The following is a 13670-nucleotide window of genomic DNA, read 5'->3' on the forward strand; positions in this document are numbered from 1 at the left end:
GCTTGGGCAGGGAATGTAATGCGAAGGCAAGATAACTGCTGGTCCTTAAGGGTAACGGAGTGGATCCCAAGAGAAAGAAAACGTAGCAGGGGACGGCAGAAAGTTAGGTGGGCGGATAAGATTAAGAAGTTTGCGGGGATACAGTGGCGGCAACTAGCAAAGGACAGGGCTAATTGGAGAGACATGGGAGAGTCCTTTGCCCTGCAGTGGGTGTAGTCAGGCTGATGATGATGATGATGATCTTTGTTTTTGTAGAGGGACGGATGTCCCTTTCTGATCGAGAGTCCAAATGAAATTCTCGTAATGCGTATTGCATCAGGCGACATCGGCCGCCTTAATGTGTTTCTTTTTTTTATAGAGGGACGGCTGTCCCTTGTATGCTCCAAGGTCCAAATAAACTTCTCTTCACAGTGCATATCTTTAAACACATTTGGAATGTCTAAGGACGTTAAGCTTGCGCACTTAATTAGGCATATCAACTACATCGCGAGGAAAATTTCAAATTATTTTTCATCTTCTTACGCACCAATACGCTCGTTGAAATATGAAGAACGAACGGAATTTTACCCTTTACACTAATATATCTTTAGCGAGGCAGGGGGGCTGATAGTAGGACTTTGCATCCTGAAATATGTCGGGAAAAAGTGTTTTGGCTTGCACTGCGAGAATATGGCGTTACTTTTCCGGCCGAAATAAAAATTACCATTTGCGCAATACTCGTCGTATACGTTATAGGAAGGGCCTAAGCGGGTCAAATCGGTTCCGCAGCGTATTCGCTCCAATGTGGTTTAGCTGACAGACGCGTCTATAGAAGGCGCAGCGGATTGAAGATCTGTTGTGGCCTGACTATTGGCAAAATGGCCTGTTAATAAGATGGTGTGTGGGTTGGAAGTCATCGTTACGTTGTGATCGGCGACATTAATCTTGTACAATATACGTGGCTCTTCCGCGTCGGCGCAGTGCCAGTACACAAAGCGATGGCAATAATATTCGTTTCGTGAATTATTCTGTTGAGCTCGAAATAATGCCGGTGAGAGAAACACAACGCGATATGTGCCGAAATATTTTAGGAAATATTTATGACGTCGTACTCAGAGGTTTTTTCATCTGCCAGTGTGAGGTAAGAGATGAGATGCGTAATAATATTTATTCCGTCTATGGTATACATAAGAGGGAGCGTAACTACTGCACCGAAGAAGGAGATGGCTATGAGTGTCAGCACGCTTGACTGAAACGGTGTATACTTTTTGTCATTACGCTAGATACTTGTCTTGGGTTATTAAGTGTTCGTGTTATTCTTAAACAAAATTGCTCTGAATGCTCCGGAAAATATTGCGCTATGGCGACAGCTTGTTTGTAAGGCCGAACGAAAATAGAAGAAACCTACACGTTTTAATGAAGACGCCTTGTTATAAAAATTGTTTAAATGCAACTTACATACCAGAGTTCTCCGTTCTGCGTCTTGTGTGTTGAATGCTTTTCACAAAAAGACGAACTTCCGAAGAATCGATTCATCGCGTATGCGTGTCTGTGCAGACATTTTGTTTTTCATTTCATATTAGCATCACCTACGTGTGAAGCATTTTCGCTGTATCGTATATTGTATGTTGTAGATGTGTTTTGTGGTGAATTGTGTCGCCATCTCCTGTTTATTCTTTACGCGAAAAGAAGCAACCGGTTCCGCTGATAGGTACAAAACCTGTCCTTTCATGGGCATGCTAACGAAAAAAACAGCGCTGCTACCTTTTTTTCGCCGGAAGCTGAAAAAATAGCTTTAATTTTTTTTCCCGCACAAAGCACGTAACTCGGCGTGCCTGTTCCTCAGTCAATTAGTAGACGAAAAACTGAAAAGCAGTCGGGTTGAAACCAGACATTTTCTTTTAGACTTTTATTTGGAGGCGTCGTATGGTTACTTGCTTCCAGACGGACTGCAGGAAGCACGTCCTTTGAGTCCAACTCTCGACTCCAGGTTTCCTGGCTGGAGTACAGCAGCTGGAGCCTCCCTTGTGTCGTTGTGGCTTTTATGAGGTTATAGTAATAAAGGAGATGCCTCGGTGCGTATAGTAGGCGCTGGAAGGTGTAATGGAATGCGGAGTGGTGGCAGCCATCTCCACTGGGCTCTTTGTTCGCCGTTAGAAGGACCGAAGCCGCCTTCGCTGCACAGGCCTAGATAACTGGTGTCCATCCCGCTGCCGGTGCGGCTCCTGGTTCTCCTCCTGGGATGGCACGCATGTTGCATTGTCACCTATGTTGTAGCGCCCAGCCAGGGTCGGGGAACAGATGCCTGCGAGGAACGGTTTGTGTCAATGAGAGTTAGGTGCTGGAAGTAGTAAGAGAATATGTCTACTTAGGGCAGGTAGTGACCGCTGATACGGATCATGAGAGGGAAATAACTAGAAGAATAAGAATGGGGTGGGGCGCATATGGCAGGTTCTCGGAGATCATGAATGGCAGTTTACCAATATCCCCCAAGAGAAAAGTATACCACAGCTGTATCCTACCGGTACTCACCTATGGGGCAGAAACGTGGAGGCTAACGAAAAGGGTTCAGCTTAAGTTAAGGACAACGCAGCGAGCTATGGACAGAAAAATGATAGGTGTAACGTTAGGAGATCTGAAGCGGGCGGAGTGGGTGAGGGAACAAACGCGGGTTAATGACGTCCTAGTTGAAATCAAGAGGAAGAAGTGGGCTTGGGCAGGGCATGTAATGTGAAGACAAGATAACCGCTGGCTGTTAAGGGTAACGGAGTGGATTCCAAGAGAAGGCAAGCGTAGCAGAGAGCGGCAGAAAGTTAGGCGTGTGGATGAGATAAAGAAATTTGCGGGAATACGGTGGTCGGAACTGGCGAAGGACAGGGTTAATTGGAGAGACATGGAAGAGGCCTTTGCACTGGAGTAGGCATAGTCAGGCTGATGATGGTGACGATGATTACATGGCTTTGTTGCTGCCGGAAGTTGGTCCTCTGTGATGTCACTGGGGTCTTCGTTCACCAATTCTGTTAGCGATAGTGATAGTTGGTGATAGGGATGAGGACGATAGTGATGGTGATAGTTAGAGATAGTGATATTGGTGATCGCAATGATGATGGTGTTAGTGGTGAAGATAGTAATGATGATAATTGTTGTAGCAAAAAGGTCGTGGGTTCGAGTCCCGTGAAGTTAAGGGAAGTGTAAAAGGAAGAGGAGAAAGAGAGGAAAGGGAAAGGCTTTCGCATTTCCGCTCTTAGCAGACTTGAGTGCAATGCTATAATTTTTGCAAAGCTATTTGTTAGCTACTGGAGGGATTGTACTTCGTTATTCTGCCGGCAATCACTCCGCCGTAATACTTGAGACAGAAAACCAACTAAACTCGACCAGTCGGCACGTTCGTGTCCTACCAGACTTCTTTCACCACTCATGTGTACGCTTAGAAAAGTACCGCCACTACGTCTACGCCAGTTCCGTGTCGCGAAGTTTCTTAAGAAGAAGGCGGAAGGCCTAATTCAATGATGCCCGGTTCCCTGCATGAAGTAAAACGAAGTCTTTACGAGAATTACGTGCCTTGGAGAAGGGAGTAATGGTCACTTCTCAGCGTCGTTTCTTGGGAAGCCCAGAATACTTTCTTGAAAATTACCCCAAACCGCGCACGAAGACCAAACACAGAAAAGGTCCGAGTGCTATTTAATGCAACAGCACTCTGGAATGTGAGCAGAACTTGTTTGAACATGGTACAGGTGTGACACAACTTTTGAGCATGCAATACTTCTACCTACCATCCTCGGCAAAATCAGGCGAATATCCCCTAGAACCCACGGCGAAGCTGATGCCAAAGCTAAACTCCAACCTGACGCCGAAAAGTTCTGACGTATCTACAATTTTTCTCTACAAATAGTTGCAAAAAAACAAACAAACAAACATTGAGGCTCGGATTTGGCTGAGTTGGTAGTGATTCACTTAGTTAGGAAGCGCTTTTACTGTGCGGTCTTCCTTTGGGCTTTCGCCTCTGCGCTGTTCGGGCGATTAAAAATACCTTCCCTATTTTTCAACAAAGAAAGTCTCCCTTAGCGGCATTTGAACCAGTGCCGACGCAAACAGAAGACATTCGTTTCGGGAGGCCTCAGACCATGTCCACCACCGCCACAGCCTACCGCGCTACGTGTTCTAATTGCCACATATTAACATATTACGATGAGAAGGCCGCATCGTCGTCTTTCTGACGGACGCCTGAATGGGACTCTCAGGACAAACTGAGGAGGACAAACCTGTAATATGTACCGACGGCCGCACTTTAATGGCAAAACAATACACTTTTCATGGAAAAGCATATAATATATGGTAGAAATTGTCAGAAAATGGATGACAGGTATTTCCGGGTCGTGCCGTAAAAAAAAAAAAAACTAGCAGCCTTGACGTCAAGGAAGTTTACGGCCACAGGTCTCTTACGCCAGACGACTGCCGCCGGCCACTCCAAGACGGCAGTCATGAAGCCCCTAAAGCACTCGACGCCGTCATCAACGTCACGATTGTGAACCGTGTGGAGAAGAAAAATATTAAAAGTTTAGCTCGATATTTGTGGGGAGATGAATACGCCTTTGACTTGCAAATGCCAGCGGAGACACAAACAGCCAAGCTATCCAGTTAAATATCACCAAAAGATTTGTAGATAACCTCGTTATCAGAAGCAGGCGCCAGCAAGAAAGGAACTGTACCAAATGTGTAGCGCATCTATAAAACGGCTAATAGACGATGGTAGCCGCACACCGGTACACGTCAGGGTATTTGGATTTTCAACCTGGCCCATTCTTCGGCCGCTTCTGTAATTCGAGCTAGGCAACGCGCACGGCTTCTCCGGCTGCCTTCCCCTTTTCTTTTTTTAGCTGAATAGCGTACTCGGATTCCTTCAACGCTCTTTGTGCTTTATGTGCCGACGCGTTCAGTCGCTTCTCCTTTTTACGATGGCCTGCCCGCTTAGTGCTAAACGCTGCTTTTGCTGCTTGACGCTCAACAGCGGTTGTCGGCTCTTCCTATGCCTTAGCGACGTCTTCGGCCTTTTCTGCCGCTTTCTCAACTTTGTGTGCAACTACAAAAGTTGCCATTGGACACATAGTTGAGCTCTATGGGTGTGCGAATATTCGGAATTTACGAATACTGAATCGAATATGTTCCTATTCGATTAACTTAAAAAAGTGAATTTGTGAATATTTTAAAATATTTGGAATGAAGGGAATAAGAAGTTCTAGAACACTTTTCGAATAACTGACCCAAAATCATACTTAGGCACGCCGTGCTTTTCTACCACCGCTGTGTGAAAAACAGAACTCACTCGGATGTCACTTAGCATACTGAAGCTATTAGACTGGGCGTTGAGCGACCCGAAGTGGTCCAGTCGTGTGGCAGCGTTCATAATGCTAGAAAATACAGGGTCTGTTCTGAAAGTAGTAGGACTCATTTTTAAAAATTTTTTTCATGAGAATAGTACAAACGATTACAATTTTTCAAGGTAGCACCCTTCCGCACCTGCACGCTGCTGCCAATGAGTTTTCCAGTCTTCGTACGCCTCCAGGAACGCCTGGACCGGAATGCTGTTTAGCTCTCTCAATCACGGCTACCGATCCGTGATGTGTCCCCTTGAGCGTCGATTTTATTCTCGGGAATAGAAAAGAGTGTATCCCTATATCCCTCTTCAACGATCCTGCACGCGCAGACCGCCTCTCGTCCGCCCGTTCACCCAGGGAAAAACCAGTCCTACTACTTTCAGAACAGACCCTGTATGGTCCGGAAGACTGGGCAACAAGTCAGGATTCAGATAGGTTTAGCAAACCCGACCTCCGTGCCTGATAATGAAGGCACAACTATCGTCCCTCTCATAAACTGAGATGTGGCTTTGGTTCGCCACTGTTGTCGTCAGCAGCCAAAAGTAATTTTGCGCGGTCCATTAAATGACGATCACACAGTTATTATAATGACTTCGCACTGCGTGCCTCATACCGGACATCACTGTTGCGCCTTACCTTAGCTGCAGCTGTAACTTCGACAGCGCTGCAGCCTCTAGATATTCGTTGCTAGCAATGAATTGCGTTTCGTACAAAGATTAGCACCCGTAACGGTGAATCGTACTAAATATTGGCAGTGGTTTAGATCTGGTTAAACCTGCAGGACTGCGAAAGCAACGAGGGGAGAGAGAGAGAGAGAGGAGATGGAGAGCGCGCGACAGCGCATGCGCAGTAGGGCTTTGCGTCAGCTCCGCGAAATGGCTCGGCGATTCGCGTAGTGTTGGTTTCGCAGCAATTATCGATTCGTTGGTCAAATGTTTAGGGGAATCCCCCAAGGTGGAGTAAATTTGTAATAAGGGAGTAATTACTCTGGCATCCACCCAAGCGCAGCCATACGGCTACAAAGGAAAGCTATACAGCTTTCTCAGAAACTTCGCAGTTAAAGAAAAATTCGTCCTGGTCCGGGGTTCGAAGCCGGGACCACCGCTTCACCGGAGCAGTCGCTCTACCAACTGAGCTAACCGGGACGGCAAGCTTATGGTTTCTGAGAAAGCTGTATAGCTTTCCTTTGTAGCCGTATGGCTGCGCTTGGGTGGATGCCAGAGTAATTACTCCCTTATATTCGATTCGTATTCAATTCATTTTTTAGATACACTGTTCTTATTCGATTCTGTTTGCAAAAGTACTATTCGCACACCCCTACTTCAATCTCATGACTCAAAACGGCTCAACGACTGCCATTGCGGAAGTGGAAGTGCTGGAAGCGCGGAAACAACGGATGAAATGTAAAGACGACGAGCTATAGGCTAATAAGTCATCGCTACGGTAAAAAACTTGTGTGCCACGCAAGACATACCTCGGCTATAAGAAAAAATTCAGGGGGGGGGGGGGGGGGCACTTCGTTGACCTAAAGTGCGGTGAGGCGAAAGCCTTTAGCGCGATGTTGCTGCTTGTGTCACCGATGTAGGGTTAAGATGTTAATTAAGCACACAATTGTTTGTGAATGCTGGAGACACGCTGGAGGGCGTTTGGGAGGCATCCGTCTGATTCGATGCCTTTCTCCAAATACTCTCCAGCGTCCTCGACAATTAGAACTACATGTGCGTTGGCAGGAAGTAGCGTAGCCATTAGCACGATCGGCTGCGGAACGGAAGGATGGTGGTTAGAATCCCATCGTGTACAAAGATTTTTTTCCTGGTCTGACTAGAAAAGCGTGACACCTCTGCTGGCAACCTTCTGCTGACAACCTTCTGTCAACAACGATCAGGCATTAAAGGCCTTAGCCTTAAAAAGAATAACTCTGCAAGAAGGATGGGAAAAGAGAGAAGAAGATCCCTACGGGACAAGCGCAGTTCTTCTCTTGTCTCGTCCTTTTTGCGCAGTTGTTATTTGTTTTCATCATGTCGTATTAACTAGCCCCTCACCACACTCTCCTCGATCACAGCTATAATGATCGAAAGCGTATGAAAAGTGGATAGAGAGTGCTGCGTATACCTTCGAGGCAAGGACAGTGGTCCGGATAGGCTCCGCCCTTGACCTGGAATTCGGTGCACTGTTCACCCATCTCGGCCCGTGGCTGGCAGGTTCGTCTGTGGTGCCGACTCAGCAGGCAACACAGCTCTGGTCGGCAGTCGTTGCCGTTCCGGCACGGACCGCCGATGTCGTTTCTCTGGAAGAAAGAGAGTAGAATTTTAGCTTTCTCGCCCAGGTTGGCGCCTTCACAATATTCTGCAACTCCTTCCGCAGAACGCGATGGACGGATTCGGAGAACAGGTGTAGCAAAGAATCCGCTGCCAGTTCAGCAAGTAGGCCATGGGCGTGTTGAACTTTGAGCGGCAGTTAGAAGTGTTTGAGTTTCTTACTTGATGAAGGAAGTCAGTAATACATTCAGTGTCGTGTCCTGTTGAATCTTCGAAATCCGCCTACTGCCAGTTAAACCCCCTATTAAAGTACTGCACAAGAGGTAGTAAAAGACCTTAAGAGTAATATTTTATGTGCCGATAAGACTCAATAGCTTGCATGATATATTTTCTTAAACTGTCTGTTTCATGTGCTGTATTTTCGTTCAAGTTTGTGTCCCCTTTTCTTTTAATTGGAACTCCTAACTATAGTTTAATGATCATGATCTGGTGTATATTTCGGGTTGTGCTGCTACCAAGATGCTTGTTTTGCTTTTACAGGCTCGTATGTGTACTGTGTTCTACATTTTCTTGGTTAAAACATGTCAAATCAAACTCAAGAGAAGAGGAAAAGTGATTGCAAAGATGGTTGCCTGCCTTATCACTATAGAATACATATTTCCCCATCCTTGAAACAAAGCTTCGCACCGACGAAGACGAAGTCGTATTGGTCTCTCTTGAGTTTCTCGGTGCTTGCATCGCAATCGGATTTCAGCTCGTGGTTTCAAGACCGCGGGGCCTCTCCCGAGCTCACACTGCGCCCCATGCTGCGACACCTGGCAGATATGACGGCGTGCTTTAATTGAAAAGTGAGCTTGATAGAAAACGTTCTTTTTCTGTAAACATAATTAGCTTGAATCACAAGTGTTCGTAACATTTGCCTCGTCATTTCAATAAGACTGAATTGTATAAAGAAGTTTTTACCCACTATTTAGTAAACAGCTCGGGAACTCTTCTCTCTTTACCAGAATTGTAATAACTCAAGGAGTTAATTTTGTTCTCCAAAGTATTTGCATATTACACCCGAAGTCTAAGACATCAAGTAAAATATCGGCTGAGGAGATACCCGCCAAGGCGCTCGTCTACCGAGCCGGAGTACCCGGGTTTGAACCCGACCGCGGGGGCAGCGTTTCGATGGAGGCGAAACGCAAAATGCGCCCGTGTGCTGTGCGATGTCAGTACACGTTAAAGGCCCCCAGGTGGTCGAAATTATCCCGGTGACCTCCACTACGGCACCTCTTTCTCTCTTTATTCTTTCACTCCCACCTTCGTTCCTTCACTTACGGCGCGGTTCAGGTGTCCGTCGAAATATGTGTGAGAGATACTGCGCCATTTCCTTTCCTTGAAAACCAATTTACCAATTTTGGATACTATTATCTTGTTAGCCTACAACTTTGCTGTAGTGACTTGCCGCGGGGCCTCAGTGGTTACAGCGTTCGGCTACCGAGCCCAGGTTCGCGGATCGAATGATGGAGCCGTATTTTGTAACGTTCAGATTCAGAGACAGCTTTAAAGGTATTTGTACTTTACAATAAGTTGTGGTAGACTATATCACAGTGATCTCACATGTGTAGGGCGCTTATTTCTTTCATCTCGATCTGCTCTACAGTCTACAGTCCGCCGGTCTAGAAGCACAGCGCAGCGCCGATGGTCCTGCCCTCGGGCGGCGCGTTTCGCAGCAGCGGCCGCAGATTGACGCCCTTCGTTCTCCTTCCACGGCAGTCATGTTTCGGATATTTACCGTGGTACGCCTTTCTACATTCTCGCCAAAACTTCTTCCTAAGCCTGAGTAGCTTCGGGACGTTAAACCCCATAAAACCAAAACCAAATCTCGCCATACCCTCCTTCTTCTAGGGTAACCCTTCTTCTCCTTCTAGGTTAACTACCCTCCGGTTGTTTCCCATGGCAACCACGTAACAGGTGCTCCTTAGCACGCTGGTAGGGGAGGGATACTTCCACGTCGACACGTCCGCGCTGGCCGGAGAGAGAGAGAGACAAGGACGACGGACGCAACTTGGGCCGCGTTTTCTGAACATTCTGCGTGGACATTCCGGCTAGAGGGTTGTGTGGGTGGAGCGAAGAAGTGGGAGAGGGAAAGGCAAGAGGGAGATAAGTAAAGAAGAGGGGCATGTGAAGTACAATATCGCTTCTAGCGGGAGGGACAGAAACTAGCGCTCGGGCCAAAGCCGCCAACGTCAAAGCGAGCGATGGAGTGCGAGAGGCTCGTCACTGTCTGAACTTTGGAAGTGGGCATTTGGACGTGGGCATTGTGATAGAAGGGCTGTGTGGGCGGAGCGAAGGATCGCGAGACGGGGAGCAGAGAGGGAGGATGCACAGGATGCACTAAAGTACCTTTAGAAGGCGCGCTGCGTTAGCACCTCCAGCGGGTGCGAAAGGAATCAGTACTCGTGCCGTAGCCGTCGCCATCGGAGCATTTAGGAATGAAATGCGGAATAATAAAAGCGTATTCGAAAACACGAATATTAAAAGCCTACTGCTGGGGCAAAAACGCCATATCAAACTCTTATTGCACCTGCCATTTTTTTTAATCACTGTTAGAGCTTGTCTGCAGCGAATATCCTAAAGCCTTGGTGATCCTAAAATCAAAGATAAAGCTCCGCAGGTTTCTTTTTGTTTCTCAAAAAGAGCTCGCTGTTTAGCTGCGCCTCTCAAGCTGCTTCATTATTAAACATTGCGTCCCCTAGGCCATGTCGCGAGCTCCAGGAGGTCCCTCGTGTCTTCAGAAACTCATAGCCCGAACCTGACGAAACTAAATTTCTGCGCCTGTATAAACTTCGTTTTTTTTTTACTCTCCTACTCATACTTGAGAGTTCTTGAGCAGAGTAACTAACTGATCTGGCCGGGTTGTAACACGGACCCGCCTCTATAAGTATACTATTACAGCTACTGAATGGCTGCATGTCCGCTTCGCCCTGCTTTGCCTGCACAGGATGTTTCAGCTAAATAATGCCAAGAAATTGGTTTTCTAGGGAAGGAAATGACGCAGAAACTGACCCGAAATGCGCCCTAAGGGAAGGAATAAAGGAGGGAGTGAAAGAAGAAAGGTGCCGTAGTGGAGGTCTCTGGAATAATTTCTACCGCCTGGGGATGTATCTTTAATGTGCACTGACATCGCACAGCACACGGGTGCCTTTTGTATTTCGCCTCCATCGCGGTGGCCGCGTCCGATGGAGGCGAAACGCAAAAGGCAACAAAAACGAACATGTTTTACGAAGATTCTAGTAGCGCACGGTGGTAGGCAGTTGTTTGTTGCGTATCGTAGCACTGCCTCTCCGAGCGCCGCTTCTATGTACTACATTCCGTCCTGTCCGAGAGTCGTATTTCTCTCGACATCTCGTTCCGGTTATCACCTCGGCCGGTCCGGCCTGCTCCCTGTAAGCGTAGAGGGCACTGAACTTTCATCGCATAGCTGTCTTACCTTCCTCTTCTACGGTTTCCAGCCAATAAGCAGCTGTTGGTGCTGCATTTGCCTTTGTGTCACACCCAGGCCGGATAACAAGCACTTCACAATCTTCACCATTTCTACATATTATTCGCGCTACCGGATGAAGAACTAGAAGAGGAACAAGAAGTAACACTGAGAAGGTTGAAGAAAAATACGTATTCAAGCCCGAAAAGACATCACGCAGTCTACCCAGAACACTATGAGCCGCAATGCGTGTGCTGTGGCTTAGTGCCGGACTTGTACCGCATGGTATAGGTCTGCGAAGACAACACGGAAACAGAAAGGATAGAAGCGACGCCGATTCTGCGGTGGGAGGAAATGCCGTCCTGCTTAGAGCCAGCCGTAAGTTCGGCAGGAGCTGGCCGAAAGGGCAACAGTCACACCTAGATTCAATGGACTTTTGGAATAAGGTGCCGGACCACCAATTTTAGGTTCAATTAAAAAAGTTTTCATCGTCATCATCTGCATATTTTTAATTCGCTACTGCACAAAGCTAAACTACCCATATTTACAACGTTACCGCACAACAAATCTTTCGCTCCTAAGTTAGAGAGCACGTTGAGAACTGTCCTGTCTGATTTCTTTAAGGTCAGTTTAATGTAAACGAAGCCCGCGAGATTTGAATTCGGAATTTTGAATTTGGAATTTTTATTTGAATTCGGAAGTGTTGTGTAGGGCAATCGTGCGTCCCGCTTGCGACCATGCGTCAAGTCGGTTTAAGCGCGATCGCTCACCAATCCGTCATCAATATCTAGTCATGCAGATAGAGCTAAGTCGGTTGTGGGTGTGGCAGTACTGAGTTGGCTCGTTGAAGTTGGTGGGTGCAGTAAGTATTGAACGGGTGTTAGGGTTGGAGTAGAGGTGTAGGGTTGTGTAGGGTTGCGTAGGGTCGCAGTAGAAGAACAGCAGAAAACGACACGCAACAGAGAAACGCACTCACTAAAGCTACGTCCAGATTTGGACAGGAACGCCTTCTCCAGTGTATTATACATTGCATCAGCAACTTTTATGTCCACAGTTGAAACATGAGAACTGAAGGGTTGATATCCGCAAGCACAACAGGGTTAATGACCTTGAAGCGTCGAATAATTTCAGGTAAAAAATTCAAGGGGGCACTTTGTTGACCTAAAGTGCAGTGAGGCTAAAGCCTTAAGCGCGGTGTTGCTGCTTGTGTGACTGATGTGTGGTTAAGATGTTAAGCTTCGCCTGTAAGAGTGGAATGCGACAGCGTCTTGCAACACTGCCAGGGAGTCCACAGAACGCCATCGCCCGTTCGGCTCTACGCCTTGCTTGTCGGTAAATTTGTTTTGGAGGAGAGGAAATGTATCTGTCTCGCATACCTCGGTGGACACCTGAACCTCGCCGTTAGGGAAGGGAGGAAGATGGGAGTGAACGAAGACACCGTATTCATTAAATGCGCCTTTGTTCATTCTAAACCATCGTGCTGGCATGGCGTAGTGGTAGCGTGCTCGTCTCGCACTCCGGGGACCCTGGTTCGATTCCCCAACTCGACAAACTTCCTTCTCGGTTTTGTTTATTTATCTGGTCTGTCTAGAAAGGTCAATTAGGCTAATTAGTAAATTAACTGAACTAATTCCCACTCACTGGGAGCATCACTATACGATCCCTTCAATTAGTTGCATGTTTACTAGCCAAAGTACAATCGGCCCCGTTTGAAATTCATACGATCCCTTCAATTGGTTGCATGGTTACTAGCCAAAGTACAATCGGCCCCGTTTGAAATTCGTGCACTGTGACCTCACGACCGTTTCGACCAACTGAAAAGCGTGACATTTCTGTCGACAACTGCTGCTTACAACGATGAGGAATAAAAGGCTTCCGCCTTAATATTTCAACACCAACAGAGCCTTGCCTACCTGTTTCGGGTTCGGCCAGAACGACGTGTCACGTTGCTCAACGTGATCACGACTGCCACTGGCGGACTGCCTGGACTGCCTGGACTGCTGATCCTCGCCGAATGCCCCGCAGGCGCAGAGAACCAGCAGACCGAGAACGCATCGTGGACTATTCAGGATCCCCATCGCCGGAGCCTCGATGCTGCTGCCCGTTCCGCGGCGGCAAGGTCAGTTACTCGCCCGGTGTAGTTCAACTGCACGACTGCTTCTTCAGACGCCCTTACGAATGCTTGGGCAGGTGTGCAGACTACAGACGGCGAGCTTTACAGCGGCCCCGCAGCCAGCGACACACGCTGCGAATAGAAGTACGTCGCTTTTGGCCTCGAGTTTGTAAACGAAAGAAAAAAGGCAGCAAAATCGAGCGAGGGCAAGCGGGGCGTGCGCCTCCTCTTGCCCTCTCCTTGGCATCAGACGGTACAGAAATAAACAAGGTCAACCCTTTAACCGCCTCTCTGCAGTCATTGAAGCTAGCAGCGCGGGAGGAGAAACGAGTTTAGATATAAAGCGACTTCCGGAGGAGCCTTATCAGAACTTGTTTGTGGACGAGTTGCTTCGCAGTTCGAAACCGGACAGAAGAGCGCTACGCAGACGGGCAGAAAGATTGACGAAGACAAACGGAGTGGCGTTACGTCGTTTT

General features: G+C 47.5%; 1 protein-coding gene across 1 annotated transcript; it reads right to left on the bottom strand.

Moving 5' to 3' along the window:
* Positions 1–1860: 1860 nt before the first annotated feature.
* Positions 1861–13394, bottom strand: LOC149336707 (uncharacterized). Its single transcript, XM_089554759.1, has 3 exons — positions 12995–13394; positions 7467–7641; positions 1861–2284 (listed from the first exon to the last, which is right to left on the bottom strand). Exons 1-3 carry the CDS (start codon positions 13157–13159, stop codon positions 2133–2135), a joined length of 492 nt encoding a protein of 163 aa, XP_089410885.1. The 5' UTR covers positions 13160–13394; the 3' UTR covers positions 1861–2132.
* Between the last annotated feature and the right edge of the window lie 276 nt (positions 13395–13670).

This window comes from Amblyomma mixtum, chromosome 7 (genome assembly GCF_055824585.1).
Source record: "Amblyomma mixtum isolate Tamu chromosome 7, ASM5582458v1, whole genome shotgun sequence".
NCBI classification, from domain to species: domain Eukaryota; kingdom Metazoa; phylum Arthropoda; class Arachnida; order Ixodida; family Ixodidae; genus Amblyomma; species Amblyomma mixtum.